We start from the raw sequence: 27865 nt of genomic DNA on the forward strand, positions 1-27865 counted from the left end.
CTGGTCCATGGTACTCCAGCAGGTTATACATGGGGTTGGGGTAAGATTCCTGGTTCTAAGCAGGGGAAATACCTTTTTGAAGTTATTCCTGTGTGTGCTAAAACAAGTAGCCCCAATGTGAGAGAAACCTCTAGTACTTTCTTTTAATTTACTCCACAAATGAGTGCGAGCGAAATGCAAGGCACAATGCTAGCTACCTGTAATATGTTTTGACTACCACAAAACTTTATATTTCTTAGTGCTTTTTATTTCAATTCTTGTGGCATAGCTAAGTGTCAGAAAATGAATATGAACATACAAAATTCAAAACAATTTCCTCAAATGGTTTTAGTATTGGCCAGTCACTGACATCTTTATTTTGAAAGTTTGAATTGTTAAATATGTCTAAAGTGCATTCTTGCAGCTAATCAATAGCAGCATTTGTTTTGTTTAATAAAACCTTAAGAAACATTCAGACAAGAGCTGGAAATGTCACGATAAAAAATAAAGCGTGATCAGATATATTCTTCCTTAATCACCCAAGACAAACACTTGCATGAATTACTTTATAAGTATACAAGAAATATACAAAAAAAATAGCATTATTAAAAAAGTTCATATGGCAATGAAAAAAGGGGGGTGTCTTTCTCTGCTATTCATATTAAATATGGCAAGTCATATAATGTAAAAAGGTTGTTGAATCCCAGCTGTCTTTGGAACCATAGAGAAATCTTTGATCTAGGCTAGTGTATGATGTAGCTGAGGTCTGTGATACTCAACAAGTTGGACTTCTACAAGATGACTCAGGCGACTCCTGGCATGGTTTTGGGGAAATCACCAACAAAATGAAAATGTTCTTTCATTAGTGAGACTGTTCATGGCTTCTTGCGCCTAAAATGTGAAAACCAGCAGTTAGTGTTGAATTTTGCAATCAGTAACACATCCAGAGCAATTTAATCTCTAGGAAGGCTCTAAGAGAATTCCTGGTTTTATTATGGGAAAAAATTTAAGTCCTTGAGAGAAAGCAAATAACTTACAAAATATGCTTATCTAATATTAAATTTTAAAAAAGGACTTCTCATCTTTATTTATCCTGTTGCAATGATTTTCCAAATTGCCTACGGAATCCGTGTGTTAAAAATGGACACATGGACTTGTATACGTAGATATTTGAAAAGGAGTTTTTACTTATTATGGAAAAAGAATGGGCCAGACTCTTGGGTATGTGTTTAATAGAAGAGGGAAAGTCTGATTCCTTTCCCAACCATAAATCACACCATTGTTTTACTTCACTGAATACTTAATTGCTGTAACAAGACCAAGAGGCAAGTTAGGAAAGGATGAATTACAGAAAGAGCTGCCATCCCTGACGAAAGCCTTTAGCCTCCCCTCCTTATAGGTGATCTCAATTCAGCCTCTGAAAGCTTTGAACATTGGCAAAATATGAACAAGAGTGAGCCAAATCTTTCATCACCTCCTGTTCTTGCAGCTCTAATTGCTCTTATCAAACTTTCCAAGGTTCTCAGCATTGCTGCTGCCCTACTGCAGTCGGCCAATAGGGCCCAGATGTTCTAAGGGGTAAACAAAAACCACATTTGTTCTCTTAAAAGAAAGTGGATGGTAGGGAGAAGGGATGGTAGTGGAAATACTAGAGGAGGGGAAATGTATACAGAAAGGCCCCAGTTAGGCAGTACTCACTTGGGTTGTGCGTGATGCTGATATCCAGGTCCCAGTTGAGATCCTGCTCTCATCTCTACCGCCACAGAACACTGATAAGAAAATTACAGAGAAGCTCAGTTCCTCTCAGCAGTCTATAAAACACAATTCTGCCAGATTCAACCAAGGCAAAAATCCAGTATTGCTTTCTAGTTCAGCACAAGCACCTACATTAAAATACCGGTCAGCTACTTTACAGATCATCCAGGTAAACTCCCTCATTTTAGATAAGGAAGAGTTCTTGAGAAAGTGGCCATGGCCAGCACCAGCTGGGCCTCTCGGGCCCCACCTCCCATGCTCTTTCCACAAGAGCCTCTTATCAGGAATAAGTTCCACAGAGGAGTTCTGAGAGAGTCCCATCAATTTGATGTGAATTCTTGCCTAAGGCGATGCTCTCGGACTTGATTCTTGGGCTCTATCCCTCCATGCTGAAAACAGGGGTTTTGAGCCAAAGAGCTCCGGTAAGACCAGACCTAAAGAAATACAAATACCTTCACAGGTTTGCTAGGACAGGTCTACAGGCTGCACTGGCAACGTGAGATCAGACTTCGGCTACTTCAAAGAGCATGAAAAGCTACAACTGTGGGGCTTGTTGAAATATGACATCTCTAATTTTTATTAAGCCGACAGATATTTAATTTTCACCCCTACCCTTGTTTCTACATCGGTCCATTCAGACTCTGCACCTTCTGGTTGGGCAGGTGCTACTGTGGAAGATCTTCGTTTTCGACTATGGAAAAAGGAGAAACATGATGTAACAATTATTTTTGCATCTAACAACAGGAAAAATATTAGAAATAGGGAAATATTACTACACTTCTTCAGACAATTAATGATACATTTTACAGGCTATTCTGTTCCTCAGGAATGAGCAGGTGAGAAAATGATAGTTCTCTTAAAGAGATACTTACCCAGTTGGTGATTCTTGTTTCAAAGTCTCAATCTCAGTAAACTGAACAGATTGTCCACCACCCCTTGTTTTAAAAACATCACCCTAGAGCCAAGAGAAAAGGTCGCCATTACACTTTGATACATCCAAATAATAAACATACATATATATATATTCCAAATTGAACCTAAGACTACTATTTTAAGGCAACTCCTATCCACAAAACCAGATGGTGCTTGGGAGTGCTGGGTCTGTACTATTAAAATACTTCAGAAACTTGAGAACGCATCTCTCACTAAACAAAAGAAGTCCAATGCAATATAATCAGTAACATTTTTAATGGCAGGAAATAATATTCATTTTTGTCTAACCTTTAATGTAAAAACTATGCTTAGGATCTCGACATCTACCATAAATTTCTTAATGTTCTAAGGCATTATACTTTCCTCTCTGGGTGTGCCACTCTCCTCATATTCAAAAGATAGTACAGTCTTATTTGAAACTATAGTTATAAGAACTGTCCTCTAAATTAAATTTGAAATGAAAAACTTCCCCTCTCCCCACCCAAGTCTTGTCTTTTACCTCCCTGATTATTCACTGACTATGATCAGGAGAAAACTCTTCTACAGATAGAAGGGAAAGGGCTTTGGGTAGCTCAATACTTAGTCATTTTGATAGGTCAAATTTTAATGTGGGCTTTTTATCTTGAACTGATAGAGAGCAAAGACAATTCTTTAAGTTTACTTTTTTAAAAGTAGGAGCTAAAATTAAATATACATTAATTAAAAGTACGTAATAGATCTGTAGTTCCTCTAACAAACCTGAGAATCTAAGCATCATTCAATAGAAAGCAAATTTAGTCCCAATTTAATAGATTCACAACCTAAGCAGTTACTTTAGTTTTCCAACAAAGAGGTTATATCCAATACCCATTGATGTTCCAGTTGACACTGCCTGTGTGTCATCAAAGAAATAGACAAGGAAATGGATTTTTGTTAAGCTTTTTTGTATATTCTTTTCTTCTTTTAAATTTGTTTTTACCTTAATTAGTTTAGTTTCAATCTCCCCATCGGAGGCTAGTTCCTGGTGGGTCAGCATGTACTTCTCACACTTAGCTAGTGCCTTTTCATTTGCAACAGATACTGTGATGGCATGAGGGACATGTGGCTGCATGACTGTTTCAGTTTGCACATGAGAGGCAGGCTTATGATCTACCCATCTGTCTCCTGCAGAGCGTGATCGTCTGTGTCGGAGACGAAGTGGTGGTACATTCTGATCAGGTTGAAAGGAATCAAGAAACAAGCATAACCCAGAATTAATGTAAGGGTATTATTAGAAGTGCAGCAGGTTTGGCTACAGTAGTTGGTGCCAATATCAAAACAAACACATGAACCTTTTCAAAAGCTAAATGTTATTCAAGTAATTTAAATGTTCTCTTTGTATTTAAACACAAAACCAACAACATCTTTTAACACCAGCTTGTATATTATATAATCTACCAGGGAGCTTCCCTTTCAACAAAAGACAAGGATAAATTCTGGTAATGCTGCTAGTCTTTCCTATATAAGTGTTATTTAAGACAAATGATGCACTTTGCATTCTTGATCCAAAACCATTATTTGTGCCTGCTATTTTGAGGTAATCTATTAGGCCCACAACCATGTTAAAAGCTTCAATAAGCTCAGTAAAAGCCTAAACATGTCATAGGCCTCTAAACAAGAGAAAAGTACACTTTACTCAAAGACAGGAAAATAAAAATAAAAGCTGAAGGGGCTGGAGAGTACAAAATACTAAAGAACATAAGGTATAATAAGAACTCTATGTATAAAATGATTAAAAGGATGTAAATAAAGTACTTCTGAAATTTTAAAATCTCTAAACAGAACGTCATGGAAAATTCAAACACAACAATGGGTTTACCAACTATTTTTTTCACCAAACATTTCATAAAGCTTCTAAGAACTAGATAAAGAATATAGTGTCAAATTAATCTATATCATACAATAAAAAACTAGTTGCTTACACTCAAATGTCATGTAAATTTGGGAAAGTTAAATTTAGCACATTTAACCTAATAAAAAAATATTTCACATACAGGGCATAGTTAAGATTGAAGCAATTCCAAAATCTTTAGAATTTTTCAAACATCTTTGTATGAAACAGTCTGTCACAGGCCAAATCCTTTGAAGATCCCAATTTCAAATGCATATTTGGAGATCTAAAGCATTTTCCCTATATAATTATAAGAAACTAATGAAGCACCAGTGACAAATCAGGATAGTATAAAACATGGGCAATACAGTTTGCCCCTAAAGATGCCCAAGCTTCACAGCAAGCAGGAAACTTTCCATTCTTAAAATAGCTTAATTAATATTGAACAAGTCTGGCTGTCATGATCTACCATTTAGCAAAAGTGATCGTTTTCTTGAACACATTAGCAATAAACAGATTCTAAAACAAGCTTCAGAAAGATAGACCTTACAACCTACTACCATTTATTAAATACATGACACTTAAAATTTCTTCACTGAAGTATAATTTCTTCACTTGACAGAATTTTTGACCAACAAACATAGATGTATAGATACTAGCCTAAAGTTTTCTGCTGCACTTCTAAGAGATTTTGATTTTAAGTGAGAAGATCTCTAGTAAATCCTCTTAAATCTCATAGCCAAATTAGGTATTACATTAATGTTGAAGGCAGGCCTTGAATAGTTTTGTCTATAAGCTTTCATGAAATCAAGAGACTTACTAGAGTTGATCAGAAAGACCAGTCACCATAGTTTGCTCCCTAAAAAGCTTTAAAGTGATATCTGCAAAGTAAAGAACTTAAGAGACTTTAAAATTTCTATTGCCTTTGTAAATACCTTGGAATTCATCACCATTCCTTAATAATCAGGAATGCAGGCCACTTGAGTGAAATTTTTCCGCACTCTAAATTATACAAGAAATCTAAAGCAAATATTTACCATAAGATTAATTTGTTTAGAAGAAAAGTTCTAAGAGCTATATTAAGATTTTACTAAATGTTAAGTTCACAATAGTAACTTGGTTCATTTATTCAGATTCAAGGAGAAACTTCAATCCTTAAAAAGAAAATATAAATGTAAATTTGTTTAAACACCCTTGAATGAGGCAGAGCCCTTGTTAATTGAAATAAAGGTCTTGAGATTAAAAGCAATTTATTGGGCATGTAAACTTTCAGTAGTTACAAAACAATTGGCCTGGATTCTTCAAAAAACAGTATCATGAAAATCAAAAAGAGGGGGGGATCGTTTTGTATTAAAAGAGATTTAAAGAAACACAATATCCACACCCAAAGCATTCACCTGGATAACATCATGGATTGAAAAAAGATGTTACTGGGGAAATGTAAACATGAACTATATATTAGAGGATATTTATTCAGAATTAATGTTAACTTTTGTAGGCGTGATAAAGATTGTGGTTATGTAGGATAATGTCCTTATTCTTAGGGATGAAGTGCCGTGAAGTCTGACTTACTTTCAAAGGTTCAAGGAAAAAATGTTTACATATCTATATAAAGTTAACAATTGGTAAATCTAGAAAAGGGGAAAAAGCCAATACTGTACCATTCTTTCAACTTTTCTTTGGGTTTGAAATTTTTCAAAATAAAAGTTTGGGTAAACAGTTTTCAAAGGTTCAAATGCAACAAAAAAATCTAATTCAGGGAAGAAAAACCAAAAGAAAAAATTGGCAAAGGTGCTCTAAGACACTCATATTCACATGCTCATTAGCTATGCAATTGAAAAGCAGATTACTGGGGTGTGTGCCACACTGACCTGTGTTCACTGAACACAAGGCTTCATTCATTTCTGTTGCCAAATAGGTGTAGGTTTTTTCAGCTGAAGAGCTAGGCCTCAATTTTGGGGTGATTGGATCTTTCATATTAATAACATAAAAATTAGACCTTGTTTATATTGGAGCTCACCCATCTTTGTTTTGAACTTTCTGAACCAAGTTATAAAAACACAAGATTAAAATCTATTGCTATAATGCTTTAAAATAATACTGGCACTGACCCTGCAGCAATGATCCTCTTCTATTTCTATCTCATTTCTGAATGTAGGAACCACCTCCCTGCCTTCAGTCCAGTACATCCCTCGCCTTCTGTCTGACACGATACAAGTTTTGCTTTGTCCTGGCTCCTGCTGCCTACGCCTTGCAATGGATGTGACATTGACAGGTGTGTTGTACGGAGGAATTTTCTGCTCCCATTCCGAAATACAGGAAGCTACAGAAATGCTGCTGCAAGAGTTAGAGCGCCTATGTAGTTGTGGCTGGCTCATGAGTTGCTGGCCGTTGGAAATCTGAGCAATATAGTTACTAGGAAGCTAAAAAAATTGAAAAGAAATTAATGAGCAAGATGGAAAAACTAAGAAACAATTCATTACTTTTCTATAATTTTAACACATGAACATAATTATTTATGCTAAATTTTTCTACTAAATTTGTACTAAACTTGTATTTATACAAAATTTTAAAAATTTGTAAATAGAAGTTTGAGAAATATAAAACAAAAAACTGATTTTTTATATAAACGGTCCCTAAACTGAACAAATTTTCTCTAGTCTTGAATTACTACACAACAACACATAACTTACAGGCACTGGTGGTGGAGAAACAGTTCTTTGAGGAGGTTTCTCTCGATCCCGCTCCCGAGAGGGTCTTTCTGGCTTTTCAGTTTTGGGTTCAGTAACAATAGCCTTCAGTTGTTTCAGTTTTTCATCTTTCACCCAGAGTTTATTTTGCATTTCCAGCTGTTTAGCTGCCACTCGACGCTCCTACAGATTATCAATGGCAGCATGTATTCTAATTGAGTTAGTTATACCAAACAAGTACACCAAACTACTGCAACACTTTATTTCCGAAAAGTAACAGTTCTCCAATTCTTCCTGAGTTAACTAGGCTTCATAATGCTAATTAATTTGTCATGAATGTTTCAGGGCAGAAAAAGGAAACAGAATGAACTGAACAGGCAACTATTATTGCCACCACCCCCAAATCCTACCGCAAGTAACGCAATTCAGCAGTACATCTGAAACAAACCACTGGTCTCTGTGATAAGCACTATAGGAATAACACTCACGCATTCTTTCTCCCACTTCATTGTTGTTTCTGTCACCATGCCTTGCAATCTGGCTTCGAGTCTGCGTTTGTCAGAAAACTGTCGCTGAAGTTTCTGATTCTGGGTTTCAAGTTCCTGTTGCAGATTGCGCTTATCTTCTTCATAGATAGTAGTTGTTTTCTCTAAAATTTCAATCTAGAAGGCAGACCATTATGTTCAGTATTTGGTATGTAAATATTTCATGTAGCTCTAAAATAATCAGGCCTGTTGGGTAGCTCGAGCTCTGTGCTCCTGGAGCCGGGATCGTGGGTTCGATTCCCACGTGGACCAGTGAGCTGCGCACTCTGCAGCCAAGATTGTGAATGACAGCTTTCCCTGGAGCTGGGCTGCCATGAGCAGCATGTCGGAATGAGCTGCTTTGGGCTACAGTGTGCTGCGGTGAGTGGCTGGCAGCTAGCCTGAGCGGCCGGCAGCTGGTGAGAGCTGCGGTGAACTGCTGACCGACCGGCGACCGACTGCCTCAGCCTGGGGGAGTGTAAGGCTTATAATACCAGCATCGGCCAGGGAGCTGTGTCCTACACAACTAGACTGAGAAACAACGGCTTCAACTGGAGTTGGGGTGGGGGGCAGGTGGAAGAGGGGGAAAAATAGAATAATAAAATAATCCCTTTCATAATTTGTTTATACAAGCCAAACTATGAAAGAAAAATCACGGAGAAAGGATTTTCCTCTAACATTTCATCTGAATTCCTACCTCCATTCCTAGAAATGAGAACTTTTAAACAAGTTCCTCAGTGAAAAGACTAAGTTATAATTGACTTCAGGTGAAAAATTACCCTAAAATTCAGGCCTAAAATGTTATTTTTAAGGCTATTTTTGGAATAGAGAACACTCACTGTATTGGTTGAGACTAGCTTCTCTCTAGAATGAATGTGTACCCCCCAAATGATCCTTTGTAAATTAGAAAACAAACATATATTACCCAGTAATAAGTAAAAAACCAAGCTATGAATATCACCAAAGCTAAACTTGAGAGAGCTCACTTGTGTAGGCCAGAGAATATTCTCTCCAGCTGCTAAAATCTAACTCAAAGAGTATAACATACCTTTTAGATTTTTCATTCACATTTCCCTTTTGGGGGTAGGATGAATATTAGTAAATGACGATGGGATAACTCCCAGTAAGCAGTGGGCACAGGCTTGTCCAACACAGTGGTTCAGTCAGAGACCAGTGGTAAACAGCCAGCACATCCTTTATACTAACGTCCAAACCAACCTTATACTCTAAAGTTTTGTTTTTCTTCTCCAGTCGTTCTATTTCCAATTTCTGTCCTGAGATCACCTTTTCTTTTTCATTTAGTTTTCCTTGAATGTAGTTTTCTTTATTTAAAACGCCATTGTCAAATTCTTGCAACATAGCTTTAAAAGTAATAGCTGAAACAAAACATGCAGGTTTTTGTTTACTCCAATTCCAAAATAACCAATGAAATCTACTTTAATTAGCTGATACTGTATGAAAAATAGTTATTCAGCAAATAAATCTCTCTTGGAGAATTAATCTATAATCAGAAAACACGGAAGGAAATCAAGAGTTTGATTCTCAAGTCTACAAAAGACACATTCATAGAAGCTTTTTGTTTATTACTGAAAAATATTAAGTCTTTCATTTTGCACTATGGCATCTCCTTACCAACCTTTATGGGTAAACAATATGCTTCAGGACAACAAATGCAAAAACAAATAATACTAGATTAATTTTAGGAACAGTTAGATTCAAGTTGAAATCCCTAGTATACCACTGACCATACCAGTTATATATGACTTGGGCAAGTTATTTTTCCAAGCATGTTTCCTCATTTCAAAATGGAATTTAAATACCCTTATCTCACATCTTTCTTGTGAACATTAAAATGATGATGATAAAAATAGTAGAGACATTCACTGAGCACTAACCATGTACCAGGCTGTTCACTCTTCTACATGGTTTTCATACATTATCTCATTTATCCTCACAACACCCTCTGAGGTAGGAACAATTATAATCCCCATTTTGCAGACTTGGAAACTAAGAAATAGAGGATCGAGTAATTTGCCCAAAGGCACAGTTATTAAGATGTGATTATGTCAAGTGCCTTGCAAATAAGTAACTAGTAGAAACTACAAACAAATCAGCTATTATTTTTTTGTGTCCATCACTATTAATTTCAAAAAGGGAGAGACTATACACCAACTTTTTTCTTTTGCTTTTATTTTCTTGGAATATAAAAAAGAACTGTGGGAAAAGTTCCTTGTTTGTCTAATTCAACAGTGCCCCGAGCACTACAAAGTGCAGAGACAAAATAACTCTATTCCACCATAGAACTCAGATTAATTGCAAATTTCTGGAGTTAAAATGATCACAGCGTTTGCCCTTACATTGTTTGTTAAATTCATCAGTCATCATTTGTCGTAGCTGATGCCGTTTCTCTAATGCTTCAATCAGCCTGGGGAGAGTCTGCTCATCGTTGATATCCAAAATTTCACAAGATGGCAAAGGTGGAAAACTCTGTAAAACCATTTCTGTAACCAGCAGTTCTGTATGGAATTATAAAAAATTATAAAAAGTTACACATAAGAGAGAAAGAACTTATTTAAACAAGTTTAACACTGTGATTATAGCCCCAATCGAATTAACTGTGTACTTCTTGAGTTATAATCATACTTCCTTAAAAAATTAGCTATAAAAAAGGAAGTTAAAAAAAACAGTTATGTAACAAAAGAAATCTCATTTATACATAGGTTCAGATTTTTTTTGCACTTGGTTCTTGAGGAGAAGAGAAGTACACAGTTCTCTTGTGTGAAATAGATTGGAGGGGGAGGGGAAGAGAGAGAGAGACACACACTAATCAATGGGCAAATGACCAAACACCAAATCATACCATCTCCAACTGGACCTGCCCGAGGGTGGTGTCTGTACCGCCGTCCAGGCGTTAAGCCACATATTGCCTTGTCTACTGGTCTTGCTACTTCAACTTCTTGGGTCATTTCTGCAAATCTCATGACTTGCTAAGATACAAAACAAACAAATGGAGTATTAGGTTTTTTTTTGTTTTACAAATAAACATACCCAAGCCCTTCAGAAATTACTAAATGAAATAATAAATTGTTCATCAGTTCATTTCTGTAACTGATAGTTCTGTATCAATTTAAAAAAATGTTCAAAATATCATTCTTCACACCCAAATAGTAGTTTCCTCTGCAGAAACTCGACGACTGTATTATATAGGATAAATACATTAAAATTACCAAGCTTTCTTCATAGTCTTCAGCTTTTGGGTTCACACATACGATCATGCGTACTTTTCCTTCCCCGTCAAAATAGTTCTTGAACAGATGGGTTAACTTTGAATCTCGATATGGAACCATCTATAAATACATTCAAATCCAAATAAATACATAAGGTAAAAAGGCACCCCAAACTATACAAATGATGAAAGGCTGTTGCTTACTTACCTTGTTAGTTCCATACATTTGGTTCTCTCTCAGGACTTCCATACATGTTCTTAGTGTCATTAGTGACTGGTTAATGTTACCTGACAGAAAAATGTACACAGAAGACATTTGAAAATAATACATAGCTAGAATGTGGTCTGTTTGCCTATAAAATCCTTACTTTATAGAAGGTAGATGGAAATTACAAATAACAGATTTTAGTGGCTCATTTAAAGAGCTGTCCATGCATGGTCTGGCAGTATTTCAGGAATATTCTAACAGCAGTGTTTCATGACAGCTTAAATACTATCCTTCAGGGATTCTATCAAAAGGACTCTACTGAATGCAACATTGCACTTCATGACGCATAAAGTTTCTTCCCAATCTTAAATTCTTTTAAAGCATATATTAGATGCAGATGTTTAATATCCTCATATTAAAATATTATCTCTAAAGCATGACCCATTTTAGGATACAGTTGGCTTCATCGACATGAAGTCTCCCCTGCACCCAGAGGGACTCCAGTCAAGTGTATTAGGATCCAGCTAACTCTCTCCCCTGTACATCTAAACAAGGATTTCTTAGGTGGCATACTTCCGTGTTTCCCTGAAAATAAGACCTAGCCGGACCATCAGCTCTAATGCATCTTTTGGAGCAAAAGTAAATATAAGACCCGGTCTTATTTTACAATAAGACCGGGTCTTTAATATAATATAATGTAATAATATAAAATAAGACCGGGTCTTATATTCATTTTTGCTCCAAAAGACGCATTATAGCTGATGGTCCGGCTAGGTCTCATTTTCAGGGAAACACGGTTTGAACATGTCCAACACAAAACTCATTAACTGCCCACACCTACGCCTCAAACCGCTTCTTAGTCAGGATCATCTTCTTCTTTACTCTCCACATCCAGGTAGGTGGAGCTACTTCCTAATTAGCTCTCAGTTTTGTCTGATCTTTGCTTCCAGGTCACGTGACTTTTCATGTGAATTACTGTAAAATGCTCCTAACTGCTTTTCATCTCTAGACTTGTCCCTGGTAAATTAATTCTCTATACTGGAAAAATGATCTTTCTAAAAGACTAATCCTTCACTGACTTTAAGGGGAGGCTGTATAACAGTAGAAAGACAAGTTTTGAGAGTCTAACTAACCTGGGTTTGAACCCAGGCTCGAATCTGGGAAAAATTACTTCTCTCAATCCATTTCCTAGTTTGAAAAATGGGTATGATACAATCCTGAAAAGTCAGAATCAAAAATACAAGCCCATGTATAGTAGAAACTATGAGACACTAGTCTCTTAGTAATTGGTAGCCACCATTATTCCCTCAAGATAAAATTCAGATTTCTTAACATGCCCCCGTTGTCACGGTTCACCACCCATACCCTCCATTGCAGCTCCCCTGACCCTGCCATATTCTCTCAAGACTGGTCTGATTACACGTGGCTGCCTCCTCTGTCGGGATGATGCCTTTAATCCTATCTTCTTCATAGAGCTCACTCCCCAATTGAAGTGTCAACTCCATGAATTCTTCCCCACCCCCAGAACCCGCCTTTCACCCCCAGGCTGGATGAAGCAGCTGTACTCTACTCCCACAGTACCTTGTGTCACTTCCATCATACTCTACCGAGACGGCCTTGTTAACCGCCTATCACCTGTACCAGGCTGGACACTCTAGGGGGCAGGGCCCTATCCTTTATATCTGTGTTCCGTGGGCACACAGTAGGTATTCCATTAAGTGTTATTAACATAAAACAACTTGAATGGCTATACAAAATGAAACATTGAAAAAAAAAACACAGATTTCCTTTCACTTGGCTCTTGTGTTCAAAGATCTTTCCCACCTCCAGAAGCTGATTTTTACCACTACGAATGTTGGAATAACTGTTAATTTCACTTTAAGGACCCAGTACCAACAATACCAGCAATAATATAACAGGCACTTTTACTATGAATGTAACTTATATTTATGTTAGCTATTTTTCCATGTTTTTAAAGAAATAAGTATATTGTAATAGAGTGATAGCAAACCAGCAAAACTGAAGGAATGACACTGACCATTAAACTTGGCCTCTAAATTATGAAATTGACAATTATGCTTAAACCTCATCAATAAGCAGATGATAGACTGTCATTGCAAGTTTTTGAAAGTTGTAGCAATAAATAAGTACTGTGCTTCACTCACCAGCTTCTCGTAATCTGTTCCCTTCTGCTTTTGTCCGGTTAGTTCTTTCACTTCCAGCAAGATCTACCAAGGACAGCTGGCTTATAGTGATTTGTTCTTTTTCCTGATCATAATGCCAATAACATAACATGAGCTACTGGTATAACTAGTTTACAATGTTCTTTAAATATTTAGATCAACAAATTACTGTATTATGAATAGAATATTTGCACAATACAAAATGTACCAGTTGGAGCCAAGAATACATGTTTTGGGAGAAGAGTTTGCTAAAAGCATATGATAAATATACTCATGACATTAACGATTACTTGCACACTGGTCTTCTACATTATACTGTTAAGTTCCATAGAGCAGAAAGTCTGCCTTTTAATGATTTTATCTCCAGCACCTTACACAAGGCCTAACACTCAGCAGGAGCTCAATAAATAGCTGCTAAATAGTCTAGAATAGGGCTATCCTAAATTTTTCTATAATCAGATATTTAATAATTTCATAATACGCTAATAATGTTATTAAGAAATAAAAGTCAAGAGGTATGATATTGTAATAGGAAATGTGATTCAAAGGAAATCAAGTGTATGTGGAAGCCTGACTTACAAGCATTTCCTAGCTAACATTTATCAAGTGCTGACTAAATATAAGCCAAACACTGGACTCAACTTGACATGTACTACCTCCTTTAATCTTCTCTGCATTATGAGGAGTTTAGTAGTTAGGTCAGATAGTAAATTAATCAGAATTTGATTGCTGGTGGTCTTCAGTACCATGATGTACCCTATCTTTCTGCCATCTGGAAACCTTCATGATACCACAACTTCATAATACGGTTTGAATGAATTACACTTTAATAGCTTCAAGTTATTAAATGATTCATATTTGGGCTCAAATGCTGTCATAACTGATGTAAGCCTTATAGCGCGACAGGCCCAACAGTAAATGGTGACCAATAGGGGGGCCCTACTGGCCTATTAGCCAAGAGAAGAACAATTTAGAATTGGCCATCTCCTAAACTGTACCCACCCTGGAAAGTTAATTACTGACATTTTAAAACCATTAACTGAATTCCCACACACAAAATGAGTCCTCAGAGATAAAACAATGAATCACACATTCTTCTATTTTATCTCCTCCATTAAAGAGATTTATAAAGATTTGTAAATCTTTTTCACAGCAAAATTCCAGGTTCTAAGATTCAACAGCCAGTTTCCCAAAACTACACCATCTAATGGAACAATTAAAGTCATTACCTACACATATATTAATCTAGAGCAATCTTCATTGCAATGAAACCTCCCTTATTTAACTCTAATTCCAAGAATTAGGGATTCAGTTAGAACAAGAAAAATTCCACACACTACAACTTTACCTGTAAGACATTGTCTCCATCTGCATCCAGTGGAGCTTGAACTAATTTAATGTTGAACACACTGTGGGAACGGCTGGACTCACGATTCAAATGTGTGTTAGCAATACGTCTCTTTTTCTGGCCTATGATGACAGAAAAATCATTGATCAAACTTGAACTCAGTTATTTCAATGTACATGCTTTCTACTAAACCAAAAAGTACTGCTGTCAAATATATTTATCGTTTTATAGTTTTCTGATTTTAACTCGAACCTCTCCAGAAAACTTCAAAAGCCTCCTCAGTAGATTTCACTTCTACTTCTGTACATCCTGCAACATACATGTTATGGTTCTTATCTTCACGAAGCAATTTAGATTGTGGAGGTCTATGGGAAAGAAAAAAAAAGTTAGTTTCCTAAATTATGAGTTACTAATATCTCAAGACTAGGACTAAAATTCCAGGCAACATGACATCCATTCTTATAAATGGAATAAGCCTAAGCAAGATCTCAGAAAAATACTAGACAGATGACTGTAAGGATATATAGTCAATATTAGTTACATAATAGGATAACAGGAACCTGTTTTGTTTTAAAACTTTTGCTCTAATTTGTTCTGGCAAAGCATACGAAACAACACTTACTAAACAATTAGAGATCAAAGTAGTATAGCAACATCACATGCACAGGTTAAGCATCAAAAGCTAGCATTTTCCTAATTTTAAAAGATCACCAGATAGAACTGGTTCTGACCTCAGTGTCACCAAAAAACAAATTCAGAAAGAGTTTGGTGTATACTAGGATTGGCAATCCTTCCAACGTGGCTGGTCAAGTTTTAGTCTATATGGTAAGATAAGGATGGGAAAGGGTGCTTGCCTGTTTGGCCTCAGTCCTGTAAATGGTGGGGGCAGAAACATTTACCATGCACCATCAGTCAGTAAATGACAGATTTTCAGGAAGCAAGGAGGGGCTCATAGGTAGCAGTCAGCCCAGTACCAATGAAAAATCACCTACATGCAAATACATGCCACAGATGCCAAATACTAGTATAACTGCACCCCTCTCCTTAAGAAAAGAGCCCCATCACATACACAAAGTCTGTGTTCCTCATGGGCGTGCTGCAACTGTTCCACCTACCAAAGGAATAAGGTATAAGTTACGAGTTACTGTTTCTACAGCAGCCATCTCTCAGCAATGTGCTCAGGCCAGAGTATGTGACAATTACAATGAGTCATATCTTAAAAACCCTCCACTTGTAATATTTCTTCATTGTATTAAAAAAATGTTAATCATAAATGTTAATCAGCTCAAAAAAGGCAGGCTATACACCACTGTAACAAATAAAACCTGAACTCAGTGCCAAATAAACACCCTGTGAGTTCAAAGTTACCAGAAAGGTTACAAGGCACACAAGTCAGTCCTTTTGTGCAACTAAATAAATCAAGACAATAAGCTCCTTTGAAAATAATCTCATTTAGAACAAACCAAACAGAAACTTGGCACATGTGCACACATGAAACTGACTGGTGGCAGTGAATGAATGACATCACACAAGTTTAGGAAAATGGGTACACAGAACGGACACTTTGAAACAAATGGGAAAGTAGTCCATACACTGTTTAATGTAAATAAAACTGGATATACTGACATCTGTTCAGTCTAATGGTTTTCTAAATCCAGCTGTTTCTCCAATAATGTTGGATTGGACATATACACGAAAGTTTAACGTAAATCACAGGTCTTCATATTATTTATGTCTTGAGAGGCCCTAACGAAGAGGGCACTGAAGATTAGCATTTAGCTTAAGAAGGAAACCATCAACTCAGGAACAAGATATTAACATTAGACATGAGATTACAGAGTAAGTTCTGGCAAAATGCAGGTTTATTGTTTGTGATGCCAGGTTGTAATTGGTTTTCATTCTCAGCAGGGAAAGACCCAAAGAAATCTAAGGAGTAGGCTTTTAACTCTGGCAGAATGACAATATACCAGTTCATATTAACCAATGAGGGAAGGTCTGTGAGTATTAGTTGTACAGACAACAGCTTTAGGCTCCATTCTGTAGAGATCACTAAGACACAGATGGTTAAAATGGCTACAAATTCCCAACATTTAAGGTCAGATTCTTGAAAGGTAGCCCCAAGGCACATCTGTAGGGACACTTCCTTATACAATTAAGGTTTTTCTTAAAATATAGCCCAGGGTCAAGAGTTATCAACAGTAATATCTAAGATGAATATTCAGGTCTTTCTTCTCCTTAGATGTCTAAACCCACTATGTCCCTAATATACCTGCATATCTAGTTAATAATAAAACGACTCATTGAGTACCAACTGTGTAATATACAAGTTATATTTTATTTTGAATGCAAAAGAAAGCATTATCACCATTTATAGATGAAGAAACTAAGGCTCACTGAGGTGAAGTGCCTTCCCCAAGATTAAGCAGCTAAAGGGCTCTCTTCACTACTTACTTGGGCTTTATGGGATCAAACGGCACCTCTTCCAGTAGATCATATATGTAATTATTATATATTTCAATATAAGAGACAAATACACCATAGACACTATCTTCATCAACCTCTTCTGCTTTGCAAAATTCTTGTACAGTTATCATATCTGCAAACTCTGGATCTACTTGTCGTCTGAAAAAAAGGGGGAAAGAAAGCCGAAAAGTCTGATCTTATACATTGTGAGTCAATATCAACAGTAAATGATCCCAAGGGGAAACTAAAAGATATAACATAGATGACCTACCATTGCAAGCAGAAATGCACAAAGCAACTTTATTCACACTCACAGTTGGCCAACAATACTCCCATGTCCTCCCAGATACACAGCACAGGCTTTTATACCCTCTCCCACCCAGAGTGGCACCTTCTATAAGCATTGATTCTGTAAGAGACTGTTAGCATGAGAACTGCTATCTTAAGGTCAGGGTTAACAGCCCCTAGCCTGAAACAACATAATTATAAAATTCCAGGATGTGGGCAGTTGCAGCATGGAGACTAGAAGTTCTGTAGCTTATCTTATACTCCTTATAGCTATGCAAGTTCTGTAGCTTATCTTATACTTCTGGTCGCCTTGTCCTGTAGTAAATCTTATACTCCTTGAAGCTATGCAAGTTCTGTAGCTTATCTTATATTCCTGGTCGCCTTGTCCTGTAGTAAATCTTATACTCCTTGAAGCTATGCAAGTTCTGTAGCTTATCTTATATTCCTGGTCGCCTTGTCCTGTAGTAAATCTTATACTCTTTGAAGCTATGTAAGTCCTGTAAGTTTATCTAGTACTCTCTGAAGCTATGGAAAGCCTTGAAAATGCTATATAAACCCTTGGCTTTAAGTGTTTGGGGTCCTTGTTAAAACCCGCTGCGTCGGGCAGACTCGGACCCCAGCTGGCTGGAAATAAACCTCGTTGTGTGACTTGCATTATTGTGCGTGTTCTCTGTCTGTCTGAGGGGGGACAATTCTGGACCTTAATAATTCAAAGGCAGTGTGCTCAAAAAACAAAAGCAAAAAACAAAACATCAAAACACAAAACATCTGAGCAAATAAACTTACTTAAGAACATTCCTCATCTTTGGTCTCACTAAAGTCAACTGTCAGATCACCTTCTCCACTTGTGTTCACCATTTCTTATGCCTGAGGAAACTCTGGGACCGGGTTTCCCTTAGGCTAGTGTGCCATACATATGTAACCACTTACTTGCCAGAGGGGGTCTTTGGGTTGGGCATGGCTTCTCTTTTCTGCCGTTCTAATAAGGCATCAACTTCACACTGTATATCCATGCTATTCCTATCATTAGATTTAAAAACCTGAATTGGGGGCAAAAATCAGACCATGATTTTGAGAATTTGACTTAAATAGTTAGACACATATTTAAGAAATAAGAAATATTTATTATTTAAATATATTTAAGGTTTCAAAATGTACACAATGCTAATATTTCCAATTCGTTCTCCCTTAATGCTACTGTATCCACAGGTATCTTGGTCCCTATGTACTCAAGTGAAACAGTTACAACACAAAAAGAATTACACTTACATATCGTTTAGCTTGAAACGACCCTATACTGTTAAAGATCATGTCCAAACAACGAGGAAGCAGCCCGCCTTCCCCTGGAGAACCAGTCATGGTGTGGGTTTTTCCACTTCCCGTCACACCATATGTAAAAAGGAGACCTACAACAGAGCAAGTCACACTGGATTATATCTTAAACCCTCCACTTATAATATTTCTTCACTGTCTTGAAACACACTTAAAATTAACCAGCTCAAAAAAGTAGTTTTAACATCACCCTAACAAATCTGAATTCAAGGATGAATATAAACCACATACATAAGTATCAAAAAAGTTTATGAGAAGAGGAGAAAAAGGAAAATCCAACGAAACTGCAAGAATCATACCATTTTTGCCACGAATAAGGTCATCTACCAAGGGATTAGCCACAACATCAAAGAGTTCCTTCTGGGTGGTATGAGTGCCAAATACTTGTTTAAATGAATACTGAGTCTGTGGGGAAGAATAAAAAGTGCATAAATGGATTCCTCTATAGGCTAGAAACACATTTGTTTAAATTTATTCAGATGTTCCTTTATGAACATATAAGATCCAGATGCACACAGAAAAAAGTACAAATGCTCTTTAAACTTGGAACCCTTAAAAAAGTCATGACATACTTAATTATACCAATTATAAATTGGTAAATATTTACAGTTATAACTACTAAAGAGAATGTAGAAAAATCTTAAGTCCACTAATGCTTCATAAACTAAGGCTGATTGTTTTAATTAAATGACCAAGAAGATCAAAAGGCACCATAATGATTCACAGACTTGTGAAAATCCTCCAGTATTACTCCATTTACTGCTTTCTATTTTTTCTTATAAAGTTGTCATTTAAAATGGTATAGCAGCATAAAACCAAGTATTTTGATGTACTAGTTTTTTAAAACCAGCAATGAATTCTAAATATAAACTCATCTGAGTTCTTATATGAAATAAATTTTAAATAAATTGTGACCTTTAAGAAAGCAATACTTCAATTATCAAATCACTTTCAAAATATAATCATAAAGTATAACCATATTACCAAAAATATTTCCAAACTCTTACTTTAAAAATTAGATTGGAGATCGGGGTATAAATTACGTAAATTACAATGTCCTAATTGTCCATGGGCTTGAATTCTATTATTTCTACTTTTCTTATTTTCTAATTTTATTGGATTGCAGACATTGCAATTGTTTCTTCAGGTTTCTGAATTTCTTGCAGTTTTTGCTTCATGAATGTCAGTGCTAAGTTATTTGTACCTGAGTTATTTGGTACCTAAGTTATTTGATAGAATTTATTATGGATTGTAGCCTTTATCAAATGGCTCCCTTTTTTCTGTTTTACACCCTTTACCTTAAATTCAACCTGCTCATATATCAATATCATGACCCTTATGTTTTTAAAATGAGCAATTTTGTCCCCCAAAAGGAGACATGTACAGATTAGTACACAACAGTTGACACTTAGCACTGACCATGTCCCAAGCACTGCCTTACCTTGGTAGTAAATCGTTTCACTCTTACAACCTCCAATGGAGGTACTATTAATTATTCTGCTCATTTTATAATTTGTTAAAGCTCATATATACCAACGTCAGCTAGGCCAACTCTCACCTTTGTGGAAGTTTTATTTCCTAATCCAGTGAAAAAGCTTTAGAATTGACAAAAAGAACGAAGAATCTTAGAACTGAAAGGATATACACAAGATGATGCTGACAGGTTAGTCAGATGACCTCCAAGTCCTCATGAACAAATTCCTCCTTTCCAGGTAAAGAAAACCGAAGCAAAGGAGGAACCCAAGCCTCCGGAGTTAACTGGTATCAAAACCATTTCCAGCCCAACACTGTTTTTATTATTCAGTGTTGCCTTCTGTCACAAGGCAGAACTTTTAATCCTCACCAAACCTCTTTGTACTGTTTACATATACTAAAAAAGAACTCTAATAAGTAAAACTCAATCAGTCATTTTTCAACTATTTGACATTCTCAAAGGCCTACTCCTCCATGAAGCCTTCCTGGACCACTCATTCATGCTTAATCCACATTTATTGAGTGTTTGGCAAACACTCAAAAAAAAGAGAAGGTACTTATCCCTTGAAGCTGATATTATTACAGGGGAAAGAGACAATACACAAGTAAATAAATCTATAGATTGTGGTAAATTCTATCAAGGAAGTTTATAGAGTGCCGATCAGGTGAGAAGGTGGGAAAGGTGTTACTTCTGGATATACTCTGAGTAGGTGACATTTAAGATAAAACAAAAATGTAAGGATGAAGAGCCATCCATGCTAAGCGCCAAGGGAAAAGACATCTAGGCCAAGGGAATAGCCCCGAGCAGAATTCTGGCTTATCTAAGGAATCCAGGACTGGATGAGTACTAAGAGATAAGGTGGCCAGACAGACAGGAAGCAGATTAAGCAGGATTTTGCCTCTTTAAAAACTACTGTGGGCCGGCCCGGTGGCTTAGGTGGTTGGAGCGCTGGGCTCCTAACATTGAGGTCCACTGGTCTGATTCCCACATGGGCCAGTGAGCTGCGTCCTCTACGGCTAAGATTGTGAACAACAGCTCACCCTGGAGCTGGGCTACTGTGAGCAGCCGGAGGTTGGCCTGAGCTGCCGAGGACTGCTATGTGCCGCCATGAGTGGCCGGTGGCCAGCGCGAGTGGCCGGTAGCCAGAGTGAGCTGCTGTGAGCGGCCGACTGACTGCCTCAGCTGGAGGGAGCGCAAGGCTCATAATACCAGCATGGGCCAGGGAGCTGTGTCCTACACAACTAGACTGGGAAACAATGGCTTGAACCGGAGTGGCGGGGGAGAGAGGTGGAAGAAAGGAGGAAAAAAACCCAAAACCACCGTGTTTCCACGAAAATAAGACCTAGCCGGACCATCAGCTCTAATGTGTCTTTTGGAGCAAAGATTAATATAAGACCCGGTATTATATTTTATTATATTTATATATTATATTATATTATGTTATATTATACCTGGTCTTATACTATAGTAAAATAAGACCGGGTCTTACATTAATTTTTGCTCCAAAAAATGCATTAGAACTGATGGTCCAGCTAGGTCTTATTTTCGGAGAAACATGGTATATTCCTTGGAAGCTTTTAAACAGGAAAATGGTGAGATCTGCTTTATTCTTTAAAAGATCACTCTGGCTGCTCTGTGGAAAATGGATTAGAGAAGATTTGGAGTAGAAGCAGGCAGTCCAGTTAGGCCTCAACATGGTTTTATCACTGCTACTCAGAGTGAGGTCAGTAAACCAGTGCCTTCTGAGAACTGTTTATTTCCAGTCTAACAGAAGATTAACTGCAGAAATTGACAGTAAATGTTTAGAAACTTTTGCAGCCATTTGACATGGCTGCAACATCCCAGGATGCGATCAATGGGTTTATCTCACTAAACAGATTATAAACCGGTTCTATTATCTAACTGACATGGTTAGTTCCATGTGGCTAAGCTGCACAAAAGTATCAGTCACAATGCATTGAAAAAAGCTGTTCCTTCACCAGAGTTTGAGAACCACTAGTCTCTGTGACAGGGCTCAGATGAAGGTGGTGGCAGTGGAGATAGAAATGAAAGGACAATTTCAAGATATACATTGGAGGAGAAGTGGTAGGACCTACTGATGAACAGGATATGAGAGGCACCAGAGAAAGGTAGGAACAAAGCTTCTGGCTTGAGCAAAAAGGCACATGGTCGTAAAGGAGGAAGATAAAGGAGGAAGTGATTTAGAGGGGGGAAAAATCGAGAGTTCCTTTGGAGATGTAAAATTTGAGGTGCTTGTGTGACATCCACGCAGTGGATGTTTGAGTTTAGAGCTAGAGAAAAGATTTAAGCTGGAGATAAAAATTTCAGTATTATTACCTATAATCAACATTTAAAGCCATGGAAAAGTATAAATAGATAAGAGAGCTGTGGGTGTAGCTGAACTTGGTATTTAGAGATTAGAAAAGGAGGAGGAGCCTGCAAAGAGTGGCCAACGAAAGACAGAACATGGAGAGTTGGAGGTGGGACAGGAGAGTGCTTCAGGAAGGAGGGTGCTCCTGAGAAGATTATAATGACAACAAAGAGGCATCCAACAAATTTAGCAGCAAAGAGGCCACTGGTGGGCTTTTGATGAGCAATTTCACTGGAGTAATGTGCATAAAAGAATAAATGGGCTCTTCCTTTCTGCAGCCATCGCTGAAGCGCCAGTGGCCAAAATGAAGTTCAACCCCTTTGTGACTTCTGACAGGAACAAGAACCGTAAAAGACATTTCAATGCATCTTCCCACATTCGCAGGAAGATTATGTCTTCTCCTCTTTCCAAAGAGCTGAGACAGAAGTACAATGTTTGATCCATGCCCATCCGAAAGGATGATGAAGTTCAGGTTGTCCGAGGACGTTACAAAGGGCAGTAAATTGGCAAAGTAGTCCAGGTTTACAGGAAGAAATATGTCATCTACATTGAACGAGTGCAGCGGGAGAAGGCTAATGGCACAACAGCTCATGTGGGCATTCACCCCAGCTAGGTGGTTATCACCAGACTAAAGCTGGACAAAAGATCCTTAAACGGAAAGCCAAATCTCGCCAAGTGGGAAAGGAAAAGGGCAAATATAAGGAAGAAACAATTGAGAAGATGCAGGAATAAAGTAATCTCATATACAGCTTTCATTAAAAACTGTTAAAATGAAAGAAAAAAAAGAGAGAGTAAATGGCAGCTCGAAAGTGGACACCACTGCCTGAATTAATCCTTTCTTCGGCATTCCAACAGTCATCCTTTTTAGCGCACCTGTTTCTATTTTACCTGTATGAGGGTTACTTACTTCCATCTGTGCCCCCAACTATAATCTCCATAAAGGCAAGAACTGTGTCTCACTCATTTTTAAAAATCTCCTTCCACCCTCCAGCTTAGCACGTTTGTTGAACTCAATTGAATTCACTTTGCTCAACATTTTACTAAAAATAAAAATACTTCATAAGAGGTAGATACAAGTATACGGATGCCTATTAAATGTTAGTTTAATCCCCACACTTGAAATTCCGTGTATGTATAAAAGCTTCCTCGCACTATCATATACGTCATTCCACATTAAACTGTCCCTGACAGACGTGCTAAGAAGCAATAAATACCCCGTATAAGAAATCATCCTCTAAAAGCAATCTTCTAATTCCAGAATACCACAGGTATGTCTGTGTATCCCAGGGATTAAAAACACTTTCGATATGGTGGCTACAGTAAACAAATGTCTTTCAAAAAAATGGAAACACATAACTTTTGTTAAATTTAAAAAATGGAAAAGCCATTCAGGAAAGAACATATCAAGTAAAAACAGCTTGGTTCGGATAAGAAGTACCTCCTTATAGTCTCCATTTCGGTTGAGTCTGTAACCCTCAGGAGTGTGAAGCTGAACGGTCGTACTATTGATCACTTCTATGCAACACTCTTGATCAAGAAAGCTCAGTGGGCGCACCCTACAGTATACCTGAAAGCACAGGAAAGTGCTTAAAGAACAAAGGTTGACTTTTTACCTGACTTACCATTTAAGCTTTCCATTCATTCATTGAACAAATATTTGGTCTCTTAATTTAAGAGATCAGTATAAACTTAGAACTATGAAAACCAAAGCCTACTACCTGATACTGTCAAATACAAACAGATTTTAGAGATAATATGAGATGTTAAATGCACATAAAATGAAAATAAATTTTGATAACAAAAGCATCAAATCCACAGCTTCTCTTCACTATTTTATCAGCACAGGTTTAATAAAGTTACACTACTACTAACATAAAAATCTCTAAAAATCAATAACATATCACACAATGAGAATTATTTGAAAATCTGTTAGAATTTTCTGGAACTGGATGTCAGTTAAAACTTGGCAGCTTAACACAATATACAAATAAATAGGTGCAAGAGCTGAAATGTGGTTTTCTTGGTCAGTGACAGGATTGAGGAAAAAACTGTTCAGCTGTATGTGCAAAGCATCTGGTTCCCTCAACTCAGACCAAGAGTCTCACTCCAGTGCCAGTGAAAGGGAGATTGAAAATACCCCAGAGCAAACCAACCTTCTTGTGTTTGCCATTTCCTTTTAAAGCAAATTCCCAAGCCTGAACCTAGTGAAGTACATGCAATTATGAGTAGTCATTAGACTGAATTAACAGTTCTACATCAAAGTCTTAATGAAACTTGGTCCCCAAAAGCATGGAGTTTGGGGCTTTCCTCATGAAGGATGCCATCAGTTAGGGCTGAATAGTCCTAAAGATGGGAGAGGACGCTCATCCAAGCAGAAAGCTTTCCCCTGTCTCAGAGAGCACGAAGAATTCTCTGGGACAGTTGAAGATTTTTCATTATCTCACTTTTCAAATTATAATTAGTTATAAGAAGTATGCAATCAACAACCAAAAACTTCATTTTACTGGACTAATGAATCCAACATAGAAACAAAATTTCAAAGCTCGAACTAGCCTTAAGCAATTTAGTACAATCTTTTTAACTAAATGTTCTTTGACTCCACTTCCACATCTCCATCCCTTCTAAGGGTACACATAAGACATAAAAGGAATGAAGAGAAAATACACACACATAAATTTACAGGGAGACCTTACCCCAACTGGATCTTTAAGACTCGTTTGGGATCCTTTTTTCACTACAAGTTTCCTGGGCGTCTTACTCCTCCTAGACATAGATTTAAAAAAAAAAAAAAAAAATTTCACTTCAACACTAACATACAAAAACTTCACCTATAATTTACACAGAGACAAACTTCCTGGGCTTTTATAAAATTATTCCTTAGCAGTTCCAAAACACTAAACCCTAAATAACTAACACGAATAAGAATAAATTTCATTAGTATAAGAGTGTCTATGGTATGCATAATCCAAAAGTAATTGAAATTTGGTTTAAGAGACATTTATGGTACCCACTTACTCTAAATTTGCTCTTTTTAGATTTTTTTGGGGGGGCGAAGGAAGGGGGACAGGACTTTATTGGGGAACAGTGTGTACTTCCAGGGCTTTTTCCAAGTTAAGTTGTTGTCCTTTCAATCTTAGTTGTGGAGGGCGCAGCTCAGCTCCAGGTCCAGTTGCCATTGTTAATTGCAGGGGGCGCAGCCCACCATCCCTTGCTGGAGTTGAACCGGCAACCTCGTGGTTGAGAGCCCACTGGCCCATGCAGGAATGAACTGGCAGCCTTCGGCGTTAGGAGCACAGAGCTCCAACTGCCTAAGCCACCAGGCCGGCTGGTACCCACTTATTCTATATTAAAATAGCTTGGATATTTTCTTGAGCAACAATTTTACACAGGTACTACAAGTTTGAAAAATCTACAGATAATTGACTACACTTATCTTGAAAGACATTTACGTGTGTACAAGTACACACTGCACCAACAGCCATTGCCAAGGTAGACTGACAAGTGATTAACTTCAATAAAATTATAAAGAATGCAGATGGATGAGCCCATTCTTTTATCAAGATTTACATCTATACTTTCAAGGAATTGGTTATTGAATTCTCAAAACCTACCATCCTACCCCAAACAAAATGTGGTCCCTAAACTGCAATTTCTTGCTCTCTTTAGTGTTAAAAAAAAGGGGGAACAGGCCCCAAATGGAGTCACTGTCTAAGCCCACATCACCAAAACAAGGTTTAATAATAATCTAATTGCAGTTTCAGTCTCTCCCAGCAATGTAATCTCAGTCAGTCGGTATGGAATTTCCTGGTTAGCACTAATGAGGTAATCCACCTCATAGACCCCCGTGGTCACCAAAGGAAGGTGCCCTTGCCTGAAACAATGGGCTCTTTGCTTGTTCCTGCCCCCTTGTGCCTATAAAAGTCTCCCCTTTTGTACAGCAACTCAGATCTTTCTATTGCTAAATGGGATGCTGCCCGACTTATGAATTGTCGAATAAAGGCAGTAAGATTTTTAAAATTTACTCAGTTGAATTTTATTTTTTATCAGTAGGTACAGTAAAAGAAGATTGTTGTGATTTATTTCACCAATTCTCTGGCATGCTTCCCCACCCCGACCCCAATTTACCTATAGGCTGGATGAACATTTAACACTAAAGTTAAGTTAAATTATTGGCTTGGACCATAGATTATTAAAATAGTTTCTCAACATTTTCCCATGAAACAGAAGCAAACTGGTGTTTTAAGTGCAAAATATTATGATAGGTTTATTTCAATTCAACACTTTAAAAAAAAAAGATTTTGACTGTGGCCTCTTAAGAAAACAAGTAGCCTTTTGCAAACGAGTAGCTACAAGATAATTATAATTACAGTCAACCCTCTTCGGTGCAAAACTATTTCTTTACGCAGTAGCGGTCAAGGAATTATGCTTCGCGGAAAATGTACTGGATTTAGTAAGGAATGTGGGCGGTCAAAGAATAGGGCAACAGTAATCAGCCTATACAATGGGATGGTCTCGGCCTCCAGGCCACGGAGTGGGCTAACAAAACACGCAATGCTCACGACTGCCAGGGCTCTCCAGGGCCTGAGACCACCTAACGAACCCCAATACCAGACCCCAACACTCCGCCCCACCTGCGACACGACCTCGCACTAACTCGGCAAAACGCAACCTGGAGCGCGGGCGGCCCACAGCGAAAGGGAGAACTTAAGAAAATGTTGCCGGAGGCGTCCGGGAGCCAGCTGAATGGCGAGCGAGCTGAATGGCAACCAGCTAACGGGAACCGGCGTGGTGGCAGAAACCTCCCCCGACTTGGGGCCAACCTCTCCAGGCCGCGAGAGCCCGGAGCAGAGCGGCAGGCGCCGGGCTCGGGGTCCGGGATCGACCCGGCTGGGTCTCGGCGCCGTGGCTCCCCCTGAGCGGTCCACGTGCGGACTCCCACTTTGGGGGCTGCGGCCCGGGCAGCGCCGGGCTCCGTGCAGACTGCTCGGCCCCCTGCGGGGGGCGGCTTGAAGAGACGCCCACCCAGCACCGAGGCCCGGCCGGGGCTCCGCCGCCCCGTACTCACGCTGGCTTCATGGCAGCAGGCTCTGCGCTGCCCAGACACGCGCGCGGGACGCCGGGCTAGATGAGGAGGGCTGGCGAGGACTGCGGGTCGCAGAGAGCAGCCGTGGGGACCGGCACACGGCAGCTGAGGGACGGCGCTCAAACACTGCGGTGCCGAGACAAGACCAGGTGCGCTCGC

At 38.1% G+C, this 27865-nt stretch overlaps 1 protein-coding gene and 1 pseudogene across 3 annotated transcripts; one reads left to right on the forward strand and one right to left on the reverse strand.

Moving 5' to 3' along the window:
- Positions 1 to 322: 322 nt before the first annotated feature.
- KIF23 (kinesin family member 23) lies at positions 323 to 27865 on the reverse strand. Of its 3 annotated transcripts, XM_033109392.1 has the most exons (24): positions 27689 to 27865; positions 25317 to 25386; positions 24062 to 24190; positions 19078 to 19183; positions 18716 to 18852; positions 18377 to 18486; positions 17147 to 17317; positions 15765 to 15806; positions 14948 to 15060; positions 14696 to 14817; positions 13330 to 13432; positions 11165 to 11244; positions 10958 to 11077; positions 10591 to 10717; positions 10088 to 10246; positions 8949 to 9106; positions 7695 to 7868; positions 7210 to 7389; positions 6628 to 6939; positions 3626 to 3856; positions 2607 to 2689; positions 2347 to 2425; positions 1678 to 1748; positions 323 to 870 (listed from the first exon to the last, which is right to left on the reverse strand). In XM_033109392.1, the coding sequence occupies exons 1-24, from the start codon at positions 27697 to 27699 to the stop codon at positions 855 to 857; spliced, it is 2904 nt and encodes a 967-aa protein (XP_032965283.1). In that variant the 5' UTR covers positions 27700 to 27865; the 3' UTR covers positions 323 to 854. The 3 variants fall into 3 exon arrangements, with proteins under 3 accessions (XP_032965283.1, XP_032965284.1, XP_032965285.1); XM_033109393.1 differs by lacking the exon at positions 15765 to 15806; XM_033109394.1 differs by lacking the exon at positions 6628 to 6939.
- Positions 22928 to 23355, forward strand: LOC117024037 (60S ribosomal protein L26-like; annotated as a pseudogene).

The sequence above is a fragment of the Rhinolophus ferrumequinum genome, chromosome 6, assembly GCF_004115265.2.
Source record: "Rhinolophus ferrumequinum isolate MPI-CBG mRhiFer1 chromosome 6, mRhiFer1_v1.p, whole genome shotgun sequence".
Lineage (NCBI taxonomy): Eukaryota > Metazoa > Chordata > Mammalia > Chiroptera > Rhinolophidae > Rhinolophus > Rhinolophus ferrumequinum.

Coding starts and splice junctions, on each gene's coding strand:
- KIF23 (XM_033109392.1), bottom strand. Junction 19,184..24,061: donor GAAATGGAGACTATAAGGAG/GTACTTCTTATC, acceptor TCTTCCCCACAG/ACTCAGTATTCATTTAAACA. Junction 10,247..10,590: donor GGCAGGTCCAGTTGGAGATG/GTATGATTTGGT, acceptor AATTCCATACAG/AACTGCTGGTTACAGAAATG.